General features: G+C 43.5%; 1 protein-coding gene across 1 annotated transcript in view; it reads left to right on the top strand.

Annotated features, from left to right (window-relative positions):
* Nucleotides 1-1,154: 1,154 nt before the first annotated feature.
* The window catches only part of LOC112071828 (protein shisa-9), a gene marked incomplete at its 3' end in the record, with an annotated part of 65,737 nt that continues 51,849 nt past the window's right edge, over nucleotides 1,155-15,042 (top strand). The window contains exon 1 of the mRNA XM_024139258.2: nucleotides 1,155-4,040. Coding sequence (XP_023995026.2) covers nucleotides 3,499-4,040 — 542 coding nt within the window. The remainder of the gene's footprint in view (nucleotides 4,041-15,042) is intronic.

Raw genomic sequence — 15,042 nt, 5'->3', positions numbered from 1 at the left:
AATATTCAAAAGGAGTATAATGTCTACAGCTTTGAAACATAATAAAATATTTAGCAGCATCCCTTCGCTATTTTGCTATGTATCTGATGAGGATGCATATTCGCCTAGAACACAGAAGAAGACCCAACGGCGCTTCTTCTACCAAATCTAGTTCATGTACAACATTAAATCAAGGATTATCCAAATTCATACAATTTTGTATCTCTCTCTCCTTTCACTTTGTCCCTCTCTTTTCATCCTAATCTCTCAGGCCTTGCTCTCTGCCTTTCCTGCAGAATATCCTTTTTCTAGCCTTCAATTATCTCCTTGTCTCTCACTCTTTCGTCTGTATTTATCTTCCCCTTCTTCTACTACCTGGCTTGCTCCCTCTCACTCTCCATCTATTCCTACTCCTTCCTTAATCCCCTCCAACCATCCTCCTGCATCTAATATTCCTCTCCCTATCTTCCCTTTCAAAGCCGCCCGCCTCTTCCCCCCTGCCTCCAGTCCCTGTTCCTGTTCCGTTATGTTATGTCCTCTTCTCTCTCTCTCTCTCTCTCTCTCTCTCTCCTCTCTTCTCCTCTCTCTCTCTCTCTCTCTCTCTCTCTCTCTCTCTCTCTCTCTCTCTCCTCTCTCTCTCTCTCTCTCTCTCTCTCTCTCTCTTCTCTCCTCTCATTTCCACTCTCCTTTGCTCTCTCCCCTCCCTCCCTCTCTACTCCTCACTAAATCAAATCCTGCAGCACATGTTAGAGACATGCTCACACAAAGACCAGGGGGGTGCATAGGAATTAGCACAATCACACTCACACATGGACACATGCAGTCAGCACCACTGCACTCATCTGTTGAACCGAGGGGGGTTTAAAAAGAGAGAGGGGGGGAATGGATAGGGATAGAGGATGGAGGCAAGGTAAACAGAAAAGGTTAGACAGGAGGTAAAAATAAATGAGGGGATAAAAAAAAGAAAAGAGAACAGAATGAGAGAAAGGAAGAGAGATGGGGAAAGATGTAAAGAGATTTGGAAGGAGAGAGTACAAAAAACATGGGACACAGCCTAGGGAGGAGGGTGTCAGTGACAGAGAGGGGGAGGGGGAGTCAGCAAGAGAGGTGCGCTCATTCGCTCACGAGAGCGAGTGAGAGATAGCGAGAGAGAGAGAGAGAGCGAGGGAGAGAGCTTGTGAGCATTTAGTCCTGCCAGAGCACAGTAGTGCAACATCAACGGAAGACGGGATAAAGACGCTCTGAGCGAGGGACAAGGAAAACAGAGGAATACACTTCTGATGGAAAAACAAAGAGGGGATGGAATGAAAAAAAGCATCCTACTGCTGTTGGTTATCCTGTTTCATCCCATTTCTGTTGGAGAATTCCATAAGCAAAGAAACAGAGAAAACACATACATGTGATATATATATACAATTTCTATACATATATATCAAATTATGCCTGTTTTCACAGAAGCTGCTTTTGGGGAAGGACTGTGTTGAGGTCCCTTGCATAACAATTGGAAGACTGCTTTAATGTGCAGCATTTGGTAAAACTGTTGCATATTAATGCTTTTTGCAAATGAGCGTGATAAAARACCACAAACAACACAAACAGCTTTGCTGCAGTCCCATTTTTGAAGGCTTCTTGAAAACAGGATTTTGCATTGCCTTTTGTTGTCGCCTCTCCAGTTATTTTGCCCTTGGAACAGGCTGGGGAGTTGAGGCTTGGGTGTGTTGAATGCATGGACCGCATTCCACAGGCTCAGTAATACCTTCCTGTATTCCTAGCAGTAACACGGCAGACAGCCTGCTCTTTAGTTGTGTCTGAAAGAGGGAGAGGGTAAGTGAGGAAGACAGAAGAAAGCAGAGAGCAAGAAACAACAAAAAGCAGCAGAGAGGGATTATGGAGTCTTGGTAAAAAAACGAAGACAAGGAAAACAAGGAAGGGACCAAAACAAATAAAGCAACTAACGATCGACCACAGTAAAGAAGTGGGACACTATGCAGAAATGTAATTACACCGCATGTTCGCTCAAAAGTGAGCTTCTCATAAATGTAGACTAGGGAGGACTGGACTAGACTCCACAGGCTGGGGGGATTTTTCAGCACGCTGCCCTTGTCATTCCCCTATCCCCTGCTTGGTAGCACTTGTGGGGTTCTAGTTGTCTGGCAGCAGAGCTGTATTGGTGACCCCATCTTTTTAGAATCCCTCTCAGGTGTGGTGTGGAGGCGATCCGACAGCACCAAGAGAAACCCACAACAACAGAGAGTGACTGGACCCCCATCCCTCTAAACCCATTAAGCCAAACTGACACTGACGGAGTGCTGTCGCCTATGGATTTGAATGTGTGTGTCTGTGTCTGTGAGAGTGTGTGCATGTGTGCGTGAGTGTGAGCGTGTGTGATAAAGGCTGCCTGCCTCAGGTGCTGAGGACTGCTTTTAAATCTGGACTAAATCATAATTTCAGTTTTGATCTCATAGGACAATATTGAAGAACTGCAGGCTGTGCTTTCGCTAGAAGAGGTGGAAACAAAAACCAACATACCTTTTTTTCTGGCATAATATAATATTGAAGACCAATTGTAGAATAACATCTAACTGGAATTGTACATCTGGAAAGGAAAGGAATGAGAGCATCATGTTCCACTTAGCAAAGGGATTAAAAATGGCTACAAGAAAAATAACAAAGAATCAAATGAACATTCAGGTGGAGACCAGGCAGTTGCTAGAGGCAAGAGAATCTGAGAGGTGAATATCAACAACTCCCATATTTATAGATTATGACAAGTGGATTATCTAGAAGTTCCAGTGCTTTGCTGTTTCCCCCTCTTCAGCATTGATTAATGCTTGGCAGGGCAATTATCAAAATCTGTGTGTCCCTCTCCTAAATGAAGACGTTTACAGAAAGGAGCTTGGATCCTTGAGGAATCTGCTTTTCCGCTGGCKCTGTTGGGATTCCAAATCTCTCTGGTTTACAGATAACACTTTTCCTATTGGGGGGAGATTTTTTTTAAATGCCACGGGCCAGTTCATTTCTGGGTGACACCTCCTAAACTGGAGGTGCTCCAGATTTCAAATCACATCTGCTATTGACATTTGGCAGAAAAGGGCGGTATTTTTGCAACGCTGCCAGAACTGTGTGTCTGGAGTCTGGGACTGAATCACTGGAGACTCATTCGTGAGGAGCAGGTTGAGATTCGAGGTTAGTTTGTTTCACTTACTTGCTCATCCCCCTTCTTGATGGCAATTTATTACTTCACACTGAGCCCCCTGTAACTGAGTGCAGTTATAACTCTCAGCAAGGTAATTGAAAGCTCTTATTCTTTCAGGCAGCTGCTATGAATATAGGCTAATCCATAAGCTCTCAACTCCTTTTCAAATCTATAGTGTGTGAAATACCTAAAAGGCTATTTTTCCATGTCAGTTTTTTTGGGCCAGTAAGAAGCCTGCGTTTCTGAAGTTGGTGTTTATTGGCCTGCACCAGCTTTGAGACACTTCAGCAACTGAACAGAAGCAGCATCCACAGGTATCAAACATGGCTGCCCATTCTGTGCTCATCTGCCTCGCCTTCAGCTTTCTGCTGGGCTTCACTTCACTRGGCCAGAACWCTAGRGAGGCTGGGGCCGATGCCCAGGCCACCAACCAGACGGCAGCCACCTCTGATTCTCCGGAGGCTACGCTGGYCACTCCGGTRGCRGAGGACCAGACCATCCCAATGATAGGCAGCCGCTGCCGGGGCTACTAYGACGTCATGGGCCAATGGGACCCACCGTTCAACTGCAACGCGGGCGTCTACCTGTTCTGCTGCGGCTCCTGCTTTTACCGCTTCTGCTGCCAGTTCAAGGTGCACAGCCTGGAGCAGGAGTCCTGCTCCAACTACGACACGCCCGTCTGGGCCAACACCGGCAAGCCGGCGGCCCCCGTCACTGAGGTGCAGGAGGAGCCCGACCGAGACCGCACCCACATGATCGTCTACATCATCTGTGGCGTGGTGGCCATCATGGTGCTGGTGGGCATCTTCACCAAGYTGGGCCTGGAGAAGAGCAGAGGTGGCCAGACAGACATGACCAACTCTAGGTAAGAGAGTAGCAGGGGTYATGRGCCAGTGGGACRGGGTRGCTKGGGGGCAGGGTGGAKGTGGTTGTGCTCTYACAAGCGATAATAGGTGTGAMCAKGGAGTGTTTGCGTAAAGCTATTTGTGGAGAGCCCAGACTAYSGCTTCTAGTACACTGTGAGRKAATCGKAGCTGKKTTTTTTTGGTGGACTATTGACATGCGCTGGCTGGCGCASTGCCAAGGGCTAATTCTAGTTCAGCGAAAGTGAAGGGAGGGCTGGGTGTGACTGGCCGTACTATTGGTTGTTAAGAATGAGACCACAGGGATGGCGTTATTACAAGTCATTACCGGATCTCTCAATATGGGGGAAGGGGACTTCAACCACACCGGTATTATTATTGAGAGAGAAGACGGCCCAGTCACACCCTCGCAGGTTTTGTTTTCTCAGAGGAGACAAGCTGCAGGGCTGAGGGGGTGAGAGAGAGAGACAGGAGCCTCCAATACCCGAGTCATCTGCTGTATTGATGAGCCCAATGACAAAGGCGGGGGGTGAATGGAAGGGCAATCCATTGGAGCGCGAGGCTGGGCAGCCATAATTCCCCCTGATTTACCATAGTGCGCAGGGTTTGTTTTTACGAGCCTCGATGAAGGTGTCCTGCCATCCTACAACAGGCGGGGAGTGGGGGGAGGGGGACAGAGAGAGGGGCAGAGGGTGGTATCTTATTGATCAGCAGGGAGAAACCCAATCAGGTCAGTCAGCCAGTTGTCCCAGTCACTGGGCCCATTGATTCACTGAGACCCCAATTTCAAGGTTGTGGACGGCTAAAACACGCACACAAACATTGTAGATGCCTGGGGATAGTTTTAATTACGTTACTTGAACAAWAACATACTTTAATAAACTATGACTTTCCAAAGTGTTTTAGCTTTTCCTGAATGAATCTCTTGAGCCGAAGTTGAAGAGAATAGATTGATATGATTTGATATCAGAAAGGGTATGATCACTAGTATGAAGCACGGCCTTTAGATCTGGGATATATTAGAGGGAAGGAGACAGGTGTCGGTGGGAAACTGTCATTCAAGGCCAATCTCTTTAGTTGTGCTGTGAGTGGCTCATCACAGGGGTACTGTATCTGGAATTTGCTTCTCACTCTGTGTGTGTGTGTGGTGCTTGTGTGTGTGCATCCTGCGGTAAAGCTTTCTTACAGTGTAACAAAATATGTCTGGTGTTTTGTTGTGCATTCAAGGAGTAATTGATTTATTCATTCAAAATGCCTTTCAACAGCTGAATGTTATTGAATGCTGTATACTATAGCACAGTATGGATGGAAGTTAGAGTAAGATGAGCACACTTTTTAATAACAGCTTTCTGTTATCAGATATTCTATTGTTGAAAGTGTAGTAAACTACCTGTGAAATTGATAATTCATACTTTCTAAGTTGGACATGTTTCTAAGATAAAAAATGTAAGTGTGATGTACCAGTCAAAAGTTTGGACACACCTACTCATTCAAGGGTTTTTATTTATTTGTACTATTTTCTACATTTTAGAATAATAGTGAAGACATCAAAACTATGAAATAACACATATGGAATCATGTAGTAACAAAAAAGTGTTAAACAAATCAAAATATATTTTATATTTGAGATTCTTCAAAGTAGCCACCCTTTGCCTTGATGACAGCTTTGTACACACTTGGCATTCTCTCAACCAGCTTCACCTGGAATGCTTTTCCAACAGTCTTGAAGGAGTTCCCACATATGCTGGGCACTTGTTGGCTGCTTTTCCTCCTCTCTGCTACCCAACTCACCCCAAACCATCTCAATTGGGTTGAGGTCGGGTGATTGTGGAGGCCAGGTCATCTGATGCAGCACTCCATCACTCTCCTTCTTGGTCAACTAGCCCTTACACAGCCTGGAGGTGTGTTGGGTCATTGTCCTGTTGAAAAACAAATGATAGTCCCACTAAGCGCAAACTAGATGGGATGGCGTATCGCTGCAGAATGCTGTGATAGCCATGCTGGTTAAGTGTGACTTGAATTCTAAATAAATCATTGACAGTGCCACCAACAAAGAACCATCACACCACCTCCTCCATGCTTCACGGTGGGAACCACGAATGCGGAGATCCTCGGTTCACCTACTCTGCGTCTCACAAAGACACGGCGGTTGGAAACAAAAATCTCAAATTTGGACTCATCAGACCAATGGACCGATTTCCACTTGTCTAATGTCCATTGCTCATGTTTCTTGGCCCAAGCAAGTCTCTTCTTATTATTGGTGTCCTTTAGTAGTGGTTTCTTTGCAGAAATTCGACCACGAAGCCTGATTCAAGCAGTCTCCTCTGAACAGTTGATGCTGAGATGTGTCTGTTACTTGTACTCTGTGAAGCATGTATTTGGGCTACAGTTTCTAAGGCTTGTAACTCTAGTGAACGTATCCTCTGCAGCAGAGGTAACTCTGGGTCTTCCTTTCCTGTGGCGGTTCTCATGAGAGCCAGATTCATCATAGCCCTTGATGGTTTTTGCGACTCCACTAGAAGAAACTTATCAAAGTTCTTGAAATTTTCCACATTGACTAACCTTCATGTCTTAAAGTAATGATGGACTGTCGTTTCTCTTTGCTTATTTGAGCTGTTCTTGCCACAATATGGACTTGGTCTTTTAGCAAATAGGGCTATCTTCTGTATACCAAGCCTACCTTGTCACAACACAACCGATTGGCTCACACGCATTACATAGGAAAGAAATTCCATAAATTAACTTTTACCAAGGCACACCTGTTAATTGAAATGCATTCCAGGTGACTACCTCATGAAGCTGGTTGAGAGAATGCCAAGAGTGTGCAAACTGTCATCAAGGCAAAGGGTGGCTACTTTGAAGAATTTCAAATATGAAATACATTTGGATTTGTTTAAAACGTTTTGGGTTACTACATGATTCCATATGTGTTATTTCATAGTTTTGATGTCTTCCCTATTATTCTACAACGTAGAAAATAGTAAAAATAAAGAAAAATCCTTGAATGAGTAGGTGTGTCGAAACTTTTGACTGATACTGTACTTGTGTGAGATAGTGTTTTTATAGGCCTAGTACTGCTCAGCTTGGGAGAGTTTACCAACACTGTACCACTGCTTGCTTTGATTGCAAGACACATATCCCATCATTCCCTCAGTAGTTCTTTCACCATTTTTATTCAAACCTCTTGCGTTTGAACCGCATCCCAGGCCTCCTTGCTGCTCTGTTCTCCTGCGCCACGGTTCTCCTGCACCACGGTTCTCCTGCACCACGGTTCTCCTGCACCACGGTTCCCCTGCACCACAGTTCCCCTGCACCAGGGTTCCTGAGCGGGTACATGTGTTTGTTTGTTCCCTCATAGCGAGCCTCATAGTCTCTAGCACACATTCAGTGAAATGCTGCACAGAGATATAAAACATGCATCATGTCCTTTAATGCGCTGATTCCGGTTCGGGTAGAGAATTATTAATGTGCCAAGCCAACTTCAACTCAGCTAATCTCGTGCATGGCTTAGTCTGATGTGGATGAGCGGGGAGAGAGTGCTTTGCGTTTCCCTCCAGATTCAGATATCGAACTGGAGGGGATTTATGGCCCACRCCATTAGCTCCTGACGTTTATAGCAGGTTGCTCATGTATGTGCAGCACAGCAGGCTTAGTCCCTCGATGAGGACAAAACATGTCATAGTTTGAAGGGTGAAATATTTCAGCTCTGTCTCAAGCTTTAAGAAATGTAATTTCATGTCCTGTGTGCTTACAAGATGCTTTTACCTACCAGTGAGTGACTCACCTGTTTAAATCCTTCACATAGGCTATTCCATTAATGCGGCTGGATGTTCACCTTGAGCAATTCAGCTGAGGTGTTATCCTCAAGGGCACGGCAGCAGCCTGACCCACCCGGAATCTTAACAGCCAGTACTTAGAATAATATTCTAACAATTCCCACCACTGCTCTTGATCATTCATAGCCAATGGTTGCCTGGCTACCCATCCACATCGCTCTGCCCAACTGATGTTTCTTCTCCACGATGAGTCTGGATTTGCCTCCCTCCCCGACGATTTCTAGAATGCAAACACATTCTGACCGCTTTGATTGGTCCCAGACAACGATGGGTTGGGCCAGAGCCGGCCTACATGATGACATTATCAAATTTGATACTCTGATTGGTCAGACTTGTTAGAGACGATCCAATCGCTGATTAATTTGTTTTGTACAATGCCCCTCATTTTGAAGTCACACAAATGACTTTAGGATGGAGGTTTCAAACTGAATGTATGTAGTGATCGATAGAGCAGTGGAATTCAATTCAGGGTGAGTCATCAGTCAAAACCAATGCCAGCTTTGAAGGACAGAAATAAATATTCAAATATTTGAAAACAGAGAAAAAAATGTGTGGTTGCCTTCACAAAGTAAAAGGGCAACTATTGATGTGAAGTATATTCCTACAGTATGGTCTTTAACAGGAGATTTAACATTATGAATATCGTCACCTCTTTCTCCACAGAGGTCCCTGATGCATATGTAAAACAACTTTCTATGCCCTATTATTTTCCGCTATGCACTTAACACAAAAACCCAAATAAACACTTTGATGCTTTCTCGAACAACAGAATAACCTCCCTCCCGCAGTGCAGAGTCAGACCAAATTCTTTATCTTATGAGCCCCCACATTCGGTGTAGCTGAGCGAAGAAAGAACCAAACTTATTCCAATGAATAATGCATGGGCGCTTGTTTGGAGCCATGGTCGTCTGCGGCTGGCCTTGTTGTCCCTTTGGGACTGAGGCCACTGTCCGTCACTTCATGTCAGTCACTGCGCACTGAGTGTACTTTGGTGTTCGATAACGCTCTATTGGAAAATAAGAGACCTTAGACAGTGATTCACTGACAGCCAGGAGCTCGTCTGATTTGTGGATCTACTCAGTGAGCAACAGCAAACCAACAGAGACAGTGAGGGGTTGAAATATTGTTTCCTGGGGACATACACTGCCATCCATATATTGAGGCTTGAAAACAGAAACTCTATAGAGGAATCCATGCGAGGGCAGAGCCATTATGGCTCTGGTGTGAACACTGTACTCAGAGATGCCAACAGGTGAACGACTTAAGGCTTGAGTGCAAAAACTGGTTCCAGTGAGGAGCAGCCATTCACAGCCTTCTATTTACACTCTTTGGACACCCACCCGCTCACACATGCCCACATGTGCACACAAACACACGTGTTCATAATAATTGATTCTGTGTGCACTTCACGTAACATTGGCAATGCACCCCTTACAGAAATACACCAGCCGTATACCTATGAAGACATGGTTGCTAACATGTATCAGGGCTCAACACATGTCCTAGAACACCTTCCTAATACTGCGTTGCACCCCACCCCCTTTTGCCCTTAGAACAGACTCAAGTAGTCAGGGCATGGACTCTACAAGGTGTCGAAAGCGTGCCCATGTTGACTCCAATGCTTCCCACAGTTGTGTCAAGTTGGCTGGATGACCTTTGGGTGGTGGACCATTCTTGATACACAGAGGAAACTGTTGAGCGTGAAAAACCCAGCAGGATTGCAGTTCTTGACACAAACCGGTGTACCTTGTTCTAAGGCACTTAAATCTTTTGTCTTTCCCATTCACCTTCTGAATGGAACACATTGAAGTGTATTTAACAAGTGACATCAATAAGGTATCATAGCTTTCACCTAGATTCACCTGGTCAGTCTATGTCATGGAAAGAGCAGGTGCTCTTAATGTTTTGTATACTCAGTGTAGATAAGTTGTCCGAATGGACAAGTACATTATTTTTTTAGATCACAATATCAATTAATTATTCCAATCAGAATTGGATAAGAGACCAACATTGGAATAATATTCAAATCTATTTTTCATGTTCTAGGGAGTTTTTCCTAGCCACCATGCTTCTTCACCTGCATTGCTTGCTGTTTGGGGTTTTAGGCTGGGTTTCTGTACAGCACTTTGTGACATAAACTGATGTAGAATTGTTGAGGGAATTATTTTATAAACATTTACTTAATATGCCAGTGAAACCAGCATTTTTCTCATATTCCATTGGTTTTCAAATCAAGGTGATTTTATTGTCAAAAGGCATAATCCTAGTCACGTTAGTAGGATGGTGTGGAGTTAACACCCCCCCCCCCCCCCCCCCCCCTGTAATTCTCACAAAAAACACTTTACTGTCAGTAAATGTTTATTTAACACTTTCAGTGGATGCCACTAGTCTTGCTCAACTAAAAATGTTCTCTGTTTCATCTCAACTGTTTAATTCACTCTAACAAAACCATTGAGATACATTGATCTAATATTTTGTCATTTAGAAAAATATCCCCTAGGGCAATCAATGCAAGTCAATGGCACGTATACTAGCATTTTTCAAATCATGTCCAAATCAACTATAAGTTACTTACTTGAGTTACATAATCAATTTTGAGATACTTCAGGGTGATTTGGACAGGAAGATCAAAAATAATCAAATAAAAACTCATAATAGTGAGGATATTAACAGTGAGATGTGCAATGTCATTTTGTTCCAATATTTTATTTATTTCATTAAAATAAGATACCTAGACTTTTAAATCCGAAATGAAAGTAAAATAGATTTTAACACACTAGTTTTCAGGGGGCGTTTTGCGCTGATAGTGGGGCAAAATGCCCCCTTTCTAAAAAGTGTCAGTTTTTATTTTATTGAATAAAAACAAAAAATCTGCTCACTTATTTCCCTTCAAAATGTGTGCCTAATGATAGCCAGTAAACACATATATCTACATCTTACCAAACTAGACAAAATAGACATTTCCTTAAAAGAAAAAATTCACCCAAAACCACTCCTTCCTTTAATGTACAGTGTCAAATAACACTCATACTTAAGAGCAATATCATTTGGGGAACAAATGTTTCATTTTGGTATTATAAAAAGGTCGGTATCAACATGGAAAAACATTGTTGAAATCTGTAGCATCTCAAGTTGACTACAAAATCCAAAATGCAACGCTCTATGGGATGGCTGGCTAGCAAACATAGCTACACAGAATAATACCAAAGACAATATCAGCATGTAAAGTAGATAGTTAGCTGTAAAGTCACCTAAACAAACTGCACTATACATTTACGAGTCTACAATCTCACCATGTTCAACCTGCAGATCGATGTGCCTCACAGAGTGGAGTCTGACATTTGCAACAGCAGATATACTTTTGAGGAGATGGGAAACTTTGTCCATGCTACTTCAATGGGCTGCACAATGCATTCTGTGTGATTTTGGGACAAGGAGTGCTCTCCCTCAAGGAGTGAATGGGAGTCTATTGGGCACTAGCTCAAAAACCCAATATTAGCACAAATTTTGTCAACAAGAGGTACAACATTACAAATCTTTTCCGATATGTGAGAAAATGAACTTGCTATCTGTAATATCGTATAGCTTTGGAATTGTGACATGATGTACTGTCGGGGAAAATAGGCACGTCGACATGTACACTGGCTTTGAGAAGGGATTGCGTGACGATTAGCTTAGCAACCACGTGACACAGCATGACAACGTGAACGCGATTGGTCGATATTCTGCTGGGTGGGGCGCCATACATTGGATTCCTATCTCCTTTCTATGCAGCCTAGACTAAAGAGGCAGACAATTAGGAAAAATGTGCTTGACCCTAAATTACTAATTTCTCGAGGTAGGAATATTGCAAAAATATGATCAATGGCTTGTTCGAGAGAAGACTTCCTCCCGAGTTATGATATTGGCCAATATTGAAATCTGACATGTATGATAGACGATTTCACGATCTAAAAGTCGTATCCCTATTAACTTCCAGTGTAGTGAGAGCGACTTTATCACAGTGCTATGTCATACCGGACAGATTCCTGCATGCTTCAACGCCAATTCACATGAAAACATGAAATGACCCAGGAAATCGATAGAACATAGCTCAGAGATGAACAAAAACAATATAATATCCAAAATGGGTGAACCTTTCCTTTAAGGGGGGCATTTTCCCCCAAGCTACCCTAACCCATGCTAGTTGATGCATCTTTAGAGCTCCCCTCTTTCTTCATTTCTAATGGATATTTTCATCTCTGTCACATGCGTGTTTTCCTGGTTGCATTTTGGAACATTCACACGTAGTCTAGTCATGTGCTCATTGTTGAGCTTATAAAATGAAGAAATACAACTTTATCAACATTTTAAGCTATTTCTTAATGTGCAGTGGTTGTATGACTTTTGGATCTTTCATCCCAAAACTGTCCCAGAGTCTGAACCGTAGACATATTTCTATTGTCCTTAATTTCGAGCCCTGGTTGTAATCGTAATGTTGCAATATTTTATAGGCTTCCAAGTGTGGCCAACCATCCTCCAGGAGAGCCTTAAAGGGGCACTGTTGTATTTTGAGACAGGCTTCAATATGCAAAGAAGCCAATAGCCTACATTTTTGTCTGATTCTCTATGGTAAGGAAGATTGGAATGGATTTTATTTTGTAAAGTGGTTCCAGCATCATACAAGGATGTAAAATAATTTTTACTTGACCTTTTGAACAATTCAAAAATCTGTCCTACTAAAAAAATGTAATGTTAAGCCCTGATGTATGCACACAAACTCAAACTCTTTGGGTAATTAAAAAGCATGTCTTTAGCTCTGCCAAAGAGAGGGAGGAAGAGGAAGAGGAAAGAGGAAGAGGAAGAGGAGGAGGAGAGAGGGATGGAAGGTGTCCTCTGGGCTTTGATCTCTTATACAGATGTAGGATCTAATTTGAGCCAGTTTGCTACAGCAGGAAAACAATCCTGCAGTAACAGGAAATGTGAATTATTATGTGGATTATAATGAATGGACATTTTTGTAGAGGTTAATTTAAACATTTTCGTAAGGGGAGAATCAAGTTGAAATTTCAAAGTGGAAATTTACAACTTCAGAAACCTTTTTAAACCTCAAAGTTTGACATGTTCTCCTGCAACAGAGTGATCAAATTATTTCGTCCTGTCATCTCTCCAATGGTGCTCTCCCTCTCTCCGTTCTACTCCTTCTCTCTTATCCAGTCCCTCTCTCTTCTTCTCACTGAAGCCAAGTCCCATGTTATGTAACACAGTATCTCTACACGCTCTTCCATTTAGGATCAAACAGAAGCATATGCACATGGGTTGGCCATGGTGCTGTTGGGGGTGGGGGGTTGGGGGTCAATGGTGTAGTTGTACTTGGTCATCTACTCCTCAGCAGAATCTTAGTTTTCATGTCGCTTCTCATTGACTTCTTATTTTTCATTGGGCAATGGGATATTGTATTGTTCCTGTGTCTAGCTCAAGGCAAGTATCGTCTCTCTCTCTCTCTCTCTTCTCTCTCTTCTCTCTCTCGTCTCTCTCTCTCTCTCTCTCTCTTCTCTCTCTCTCTCTCTCTTCTCTCTCTCTCTCTCTCTACTCCACACTCGTACACATACAGTAGCTATCAGTGTGGAACCCTCTGTCACTGATCTGACTGTTGCGTCATTGTGACACTGTGTCATTGGCTACATTGATATGACCGCAGAGTAATTAGTATGCGTAACAGTATTGACAGTCACCACTGTTTGCTGAACGCCACTGTGTGTACAATGTACAATGCACTTCCGGAGTTAGGAAAGCAGTATTGTTTATGGCGGTGTGAAGGGCAGTGTTTACATGGTATTTTGAATTAAAAGAGTCGAGGTAGTAGAGTTAGTATCATAATGACAATCATTAAAGTGAAAAGGGATGTACTTCTGGTACAGTATCTTACAGGTGTATTAGAATATAAAACTTGATTAAAAATACATTCCTGAACACTGCTGAACAACCATGGGCCTGTGGTTTTGAGTTGACCCGTGCATCACTATTGAGGAGGTGCTTAAGGATTTAGGTGCAGCTGGTGTCAGTGTATTTAATCATGTATCACCTAAGGAAGTCTTAATCGTCATGTAAGAGCCCTTGAAACAGATGAAAGGAGTGATTAAGATCAGAGAGATGCGTTTTGACCCCTTCACTACGTTGAGGGATCTAAGAAGTGTATCAAGTTCGCTTTTAACTGAATCCACAGAAACAGATGCCTCCCCGCCGCATTCAGATCTCATAAGATACACCATTGGATGGAACTGAATGCTATTTTTAACCACTTGGATTCCCCATGCTAATAGCTTGATTGTCCAGACCTCCTCCATTTGATATAGGAGATATTTAGAGATATAACCTACCTCAAACTTAAGTGCCCCCTGGGTGACAGAGGGGCGACTCTGGGAGCGTCTCCAGACCGGCTTAAGGAGACTATGATTAACCAGGGTGTGTCTGCACCAGCCAGTGGGTTTGCCTGGCCATCAATCACAGTGCACCAAAGCCTCAGCAAACATCGGAGTGAGATCGTGAGGGAAATCTAGCCCAGTCAAGATGAATGACTGCAGCATTCCAGCGAAAAAGTGAGAAACTGCCGGGGTATTATACCAGACAGACGGGCGCTACTCTAACAAGGCCTTTGAGAGTGGGACATCCGCATTCAGGTGAGGCTTTAGGCTTGAAAGAGAGAGATTTTGTTGAAGCTAGGCTATGTAATGTAACTGAAGCAGAGAGGTGCTTAGTTTTCAACAGGGCCCTTCACTTACAGTTCTGAAAATATTTCTCAATGGTGTGTTTTACAGCCCGATGCTCTTCTTTCATTCTGTACATTAGACTTGAAATGAGAACACGGTACAATGGACAAAAGATAAATCAGTACCAGTGTACAGAGTCTAGCCATGGCCGGTCCTACCCCGGGTCGTTATTCCCTGCAGTGGGTCAGTCAGTCTCTGGTCTCCCTCCACCACAGCAATTAACCCTAATGGGTCTGTCACTGCAACCATTTACACGGCATTTGGTCTTAGAAAGCCTTTCAGTCACACTGCGGTCCTAACACCACCGAAGAGTTCAGGATGAATGAGCAGTGGAGGAGCGGAGGGAACGAAGGGAACGAGGGAAGGGAGGGAGAAATAGATGAAAGGAAAATAAAGAAGCACGCTGCTTGCCCGGTTCC

Source organism: Salvelinus sp. IW2-2015, unplaced genomic scaffold (assembly GCF_002910315.2).
Source record: "Salvelinus sp. IW2-2015 unplaced genomic scaffold, ASM291031v2 Un_scaffold1735, whole genome shotgun sequence".
NCBI lineage: Eukaryota > Metazoa > Chordata > Actinopteri > Salmoniformes > Salmonidae > Salvelinus > Salvelinus sp. IW2-2015.
This window is presented reverse-complemented; position numbering and strand designations above follow the sequence as displayed.